At 56.4% G+C, this 6,000-nt stretch overlaps 1 protein-coding gene across 1 annotated transcript; it reads right to left on the reverse strand.

Moving 5' to 3' along the window:
* Positions 1 to 4,293: 4,293 nt before the first annotated feature.
* On the reverse strand, positions 4,294 to 5,019 carry LOC100550830 (twist-related protein 2-like). The gene has a single exon (XM_031555891.2). It carries the CDS (start codon positions 4,851 to 4,853, stop codon positions 4,368 to 4,370), a length of 486 nt encoding a protein of 161 aa, XP_031411751.1. The 5' UTR covers positions 4,854 to 5,019; the 3' UTR covers positions 4,294 to 4,367.
* Positions 5,020 to 6,000: the final 981 nt, after the last annotated feature.

Here is a 6,000-nt window from a genome sequence, read left to right on the forward strand (position 1 = left end):
CATCACAGGACAATTTGCTCCTTGGAGGGTTGATGTGCGCCATCTGGATGCGTTGGTTCCAAGCAAACCCGCTCGGCTCCTGGGTTGGGTCTCAGCCCCACATGCTGGGTGGGAAGGGGCTGCCAGGGAGCTGCTGATGGGGGGAGGTCGTCGGCTCCCGGGGTCCTGTGGGGAGATATGGGGTCAGCCTGAGGTCACTGTAGGGTTGTGCAAATCCCGTGGCAGTGGGGATCTGGCTTTGGTTGCCAGCTCCTATGTGGATGTTTCGTATTGCCAGCTTTGCCCAGACCTCGTGTGGGAAATGCAGCTGATCCTGAGACTGGGAGCAAACGGGTGAGGGCTGCAGCTTTGACCCCAACACACCTCTGTGGGAGTGCAATAAGGAGGAAAGCAGCTGAGTGTCTCCACGGGGAAGGCGGCACTGCCCCATGATGATCCATCCCCTCTCCAAACCCAGTGCCCAGAAGTGGTGACACCGGAGGGGACCCCCATAGGCAGGGGGGTCTGCAGAGACGTGGTGCTGCTGTGAGGTCCTGCGGTGGGCAGAACTCCTTCCTCCCCACTTCGCTCCCCGATTTTCTCCTTGCACAGTGGCTGAGCCCTTTGGCTCTGCAGAGCTTGGAGAGGAATAAATCACACCTGCACCATATCCTGCCCTTACAGTGCAATGCGTCCTGGCACTGGCTGAGCTGGTATCGCAGGGCTGGGAGCAGGGATGGCAGTGGGCTGGCAGTGGGATGGCAGTGGAAGGGCTGCAGCATGGTGTTGGGCTCAGGGCTGATCCTGAGACTGGCAGAAAGGGACAGAGAGGGAACAATAACCCCAAAGCATGAGCAGTGAGCAGTCCCATTGCTCTGAGCTGTGGGATTACCATTAGGAAATAGGTTGGGACGTTGGCAGAGCTCAGATGATGGGGTCCTCCAGGCTGTGCCCCCCTCCAACTTTCCAGGGGCTCCATTCCAGCACGGAGCACTGGGAACCACGGGGCTGCCCTCTCACCAATGCATGAATGCATCGCAGCGCATGGAAAAACACATCTCCCTCAGCTCCCAGGTGTGCTGCGGTCACTTTGGGGATGAAATACGGGCTCCGATCAAAGGGATTCCTCCGAGCTAAGTGAACACAGCTGAGAGGCAGCGAGTGGGACTGGGAGGCAGCAGCACTGCGGTGTAGGCAGGGCTGGCTGTGGTTGGAGCGCTGCTTTCACTTTAACGACCCCTGCCTGGGGATGGAGGGGCAGCTGTTGGCTCCTTCCGACTTTCATGGAAAGGTGGAAGGTTTTTTGTTTGTTTGTTTTTTTGCTGGGGAGAAGCTTTTCTAGCAGTGAAATGAATGGAGACCTGTCCTTGTGTCTCTCCCATGGCTCCGAGAAGGACGCTGTCACAGCTCGGCTGACAAACCCAGCTCAAATGGGGCTCATTGTGGGCTCTGCCTCTTCATGACACCCACACGTGGCTGAGGGGTAAAGCTGTCACTGAGCTGAGCCCTGGGGTTTGGGCTGTGACATCCCTCATGTGGGGCAGCAGCTGCTCCCCAAAGCCCTCGTGGCAGCGTCCTAAAGATGCCACAGCAATGCCATGCAGGCTCTGTGCTCACAGGAGAGAACTGCAGCCCTTGGAGGAACAATTCATCCCCTGAGCCCACCCTACGCTGCCTGCAGGAACAAGGAGCAACAAAACCCTTTTGGAGCAACCTCACATCCCAAAGCACAGCCCTCCAGCACGGCTCCTCGCTGCACACATCCCTCCCCAGCCTTTTGGTTTCACTTTCTGCTTAATTACAGCCTGCAGACGCTGTGTGTGAGAGCACACAGCTGTGCCATGGGCTGCTGCACCAGCACTGCTCCTCTGCAGCTCCCACAGCTGTGGGTTTGGACATAGAACTGCTTGCTTGGGGGCTCTGCACGAACCTGAGGCCGTTCCGAGTTGGTGACAGAGTCCATGGGCTGACCCACGTCAGAGATTCGGGGCTTCAAGGGCTTTGGGGAGCGCTCCAGATCGTGGAATATTCTTTCCCCATCATAACCAGCACACCCAGAGCAATGTGTTTACAGCCCAACCCCATGCAATGCTGTGGACGGGCAGCATCCTGCACTGGGATCACAGAGCTTACCCACCCCAGCAATGGGACCCATTGGGAAACACCATCCCTAGGTACAGATTTCACAGCATTTGGGCAATTCCTCATCCCTCGTGTAGAACCAAATTGGGGCGGATGCCGCAACTCTAAGCAGAGAAGGGTGCAGATGAGCCCCGTGGTGCCTTCAGTGCATTTTGACACCGCTTTCAATGCATTCTCTGAACAGAGCTGAGTGGGGAACTGAGCTCCCCCCCGAGCTCCTTTCATGCCCTGCCACGTTAATTCCATGCAATGAGACGTATTTATAAATAAAAGAAAATGAAACGTCCGCCCGACAAAGCAGACTCCGAGCGAGAGCAACAGTCCCCAAAGGGAAGATTTATCCAAGGTCTTTCAAGATAGACAATTAAGTGAAGGCACCGCGAGAGAGACGATAAATCCGGGGAGACAAATGAAGGGCACAGAATCTCGCCCTCCCAGCTCCTCCAGCCTCCTCCCCCTCCCCACTTTGTGCTTCCAGCCTCGTTTTCTCCTCCAGCAAAATAGAAACCATTTTAATGCGCTGAGAGCAGTGAGCTTGGGGGACTTCAAACGTGGATTTTGTTGCCCGAGGGCTCCATCCCTCTTTCCCCGGATGATGGCTCCCGCTTAACGAGGGCACATCCCCATCCAGCTCCTCCAGCTCCCTTTGATATTTAATAGGCTGACTTCCATTCGCTGCTTTACATTATAACATTACGGTCCCATTGCACGCGCTGGGTTAATTCACCTAAGGGAGAGGGAGAATGAAGCCTCCCCAGCGCCGGCATCACTCCTCTCTTATTGTTCTTTGCTCAGCGAATCCTCCTCTCACCGCACAGCCCAAGCGGGAGCTGCTAATTGGCAGCGAGTGCCGCTGCAGGTTGGCACAAAGCGGGTTGTTATCTATGCAGCACGAAGATGCTCTGCCTGCAGGCGAGGTGTGGAGCTGCCGGGGATGGATGCTAAGGTTGGGCGATGAGTGCATCCGGAGCAGCACGTGAGGGATTTCATGGGGAGGTTTTTCACCTAGAAAGGTCTTCAGGATCGCTAAAGGTCTTTCATTCCTCTGTTTATCACGGGAGCAAAGCTGCTGCCAAGCGTTCAGCTCAAATAAAAAGGTCTGGAAGTCAGCGGCTGGAGTCTGAGCTGCCCATCAGCCCACACTGCAACCAACGGGAAGGGACCCTCACCAAAAAGCCCCAAAGTCCTCAAGGGAAGAACTCAGGGCAATTAGCAATGTGCTCCTCAGCGTGGGCTCCTCCTGAGGCTCTCCACACTCCGGCCACATTTCCAGCTCTCCTATAAGCAGGGGCAGAGCTGTGCTGTGCAGCCCTTCAGCATCAGCTGCATCCTCTGGTCCTTGGGGGTGGCATCGCAGAGCCCCACATTTGGGACCGTGTGCCCGGGATCCCCCCAGGATGGGAAGTAAGATTTTAATCGTGAAATGGAATCCCAATGGGAGAGCTCTCCATCTTCAGCCGCCCGTTTGCGCCTCCGTCCTCAGAGCTGCCCTGAAACTGGGGCTGTTCAGCAGAGGACTCACCCAGGGTCCCTGCCTGGCTGTCACTGGGGCCGCTTCCTTGTCTGGCAATGTCTCAGTGGGGTCGGCTCCCCCCTTTCCCTCTCCCTCTGCTCTTTCAAGATTTGAGGATGGGGCAAAGAGGAGAACATTGCCGTCCAGCTTCCCCTAGGAGCACCCTAAAGACGAAGAAAAAAACTGATGGCACTCAGGAGGGGCTGAGCACGTCCCATCCCGCAGCCCTCAGTGACACAGATGGGGTTCCCACAGATCCTGCACTGAGGGCTTAGGAATGGAGCTGTGCACCATTTCAATCCCCTTTTCTGGCCCTTTATGGCCATAACGCAGCCACTGACTTGGGCATAGCTCTGCCAATTCTTACAGCATCTCCAATAAGACCAAGCTGGAGAAGAAGCGGCACCTGAGGAGGGTGCACCAGAGTGACCAAGAAAAGAAAAATATTTTTTTTTCCCAATGGGTGGCCCACATTGGGATGCAAGAAGATGGAGTCCCTGCTCCTCTTGCAGCTGGCTTCCCCCAACACCAGAGCTGGCGCACAGCAATGCCAAAGGAAAACTCAATCCCGCTTTAGGGACAGCAGAGACCGGGATACCGAGACCCAGCAGGATGAGCTGGGTTTGTTGCAGCATGTGGAGCACGAGGGGGATGTGCTGGTAGATGCATAATGGGATGTGGGATGCGGGAGCAAAGGATGTGCACTCTGCAGCCTCGCCATACGTACCCGGGCTCAGTGGGACGCAGACATGGACCAAGCCCCTTCCATCCTCCAGACAGAGAAGGCGTAGCTGAGCCTCTCGTGGGCCAGGTAATTGCAGCTGGTGATCTTGTGGTCCAGCTCATCGCTCTGCAGCACCTGGTACAAGAAGTCAATGTAGCGCGCCGCCAGCTTCAGGGTCTGGATCTTGCTCAGCTTGTCGGAGGGCAGCGTGGGGATGATTTTCCGCAGCTCCGCGAAGGCGTCGTTGAGCGATTGGGTCCGCTGCCTCTCCCGCACGTTGGCGATCACCCTCTGTGTGTGCACATCCTCGAAGGACTGCGGCACCGGGCTGCGCTTGCAGCGTTTGCCCTGCGGAGAGGCGGCTCTGCTGTCCTCCAAGGCTTTGCCTGCTTGGCCTCGTTTGCGGAGGCATTTCTTGTGAAGTCGCTCACCTTCCTCCTCGCTGGTGACCAGGCTGCCTTCGGGAGACTCCGGGCACATGCTTTCCTCCTTCATCTTCTTGGCAGCCACCGGCTGTTGTGAGCTAGGAGCCTTTCCCAGCGCGCTCTCACGGTGCGCAGAGCATCGGTGGAGGCAACGCTCAGCATCCGTCCTTCATCCCCACCAAACTTCTCCAGAGCCCCGCGGAGCCCTCCAAGGAGCTCCGTTGGTTTTTCCTTTGGGCGACGGAGAGGAGGGCGTTCGGATAACTTTGGGGAAAGGCTTTTGCTGATAGGGTGAGGAGGAGCGGGGGCGGACCAGGCGCAGACCAATGCAGCGGTGCAAGGTAACGCAAACAGCATTGGAGCTTATGGGTTCCAGATTTCCTCCCTCCCTCCTCCACCGACACCCCCAAGCCCTCCGGCACAGATGCTCCTGCTGGCTGCCCGGACGTCAAGGGACGTCGCCTATGCCGGTGTGAACACCAGCCATGGAGGTCAAGGGAGGCCGATTTGGTTTTAGTCTTAATTTTAAGACCCCAAAAAAAAACAGCCAGCAATTTTCATCCGTCCAGCATGGAAGAGAAGACTTTCGTCCATGAGTTGTTCAAGTGGAAGTGTGGAGCAATGGATGCCCCAGTGAGCAATTGATGTACTCTTAACCCAATGGAAGACGTGACACTGTTGGGCATCCACTGCTCTTAAGAAATAGTACCAAACCCAAACAGGGCTTGAGTTGGCACCTATTCACCCATCCACCCATTCACCCACCCATTATCTTCCTCCATCTACAGTTCTAGGAGTCCTGTGTAGCCCTCATTATATAGATACGACGTGATATCATCCTGCACCGCGTCCCTCTGAGATAAGGGACAGGACAGAGTCTTTCCATGCATCCACCTGAGTCTTGAGGAGCCTCCGTCAGCATCTCCCCACCGGCCCTGTACCCCGCAGAGCCCTGGCATGTAGCTGAGCTTGGGTTTCTGTGCACACCATGGAGCAGGGAGGAGATGATGTGAACACCCTGTGGTTAAAGCCCTCAGTCAGCTCGGCTCGTGCATGGGGCCCAAGATGCAGAGTGAGAGGAGAGCAAGATCTATAGGGTCAGCAAGGTGACAGAGGAGTGAAATGCGGGGATTTGTGGCTTGCTGAGCTCAGCTTTGTGTTTCTGGGTCGTAAATCCCCTTCTGAAGGCACCAGACTTCCTGTTGGGTGTGGGTTGG

Source organism: Meleagris gallopavo, chromosome 31 (genome assembly GCF_905368555.1).
Source record: "Meleagris gallopavo chromosome 31, MGAL_WU_HG_1.1, whole genome shotgun sequence".
Lineage (NCBI taxonomy): Eukaryota > Metazoa > Chordata > Aves > Galliformes > Phasianidae > Meleagris > Meleagris gallopavo.

Excerpts from the sequence above, each read along its gene's own strand:
- LOC100550830 (XM_031555891.2), bottom strand. The coding sequence starts at position 4,853 with ATGAAGGAGGAAAGCATGTGCCCGGAGTCTCCCGAAGGCAGCCTGGTC.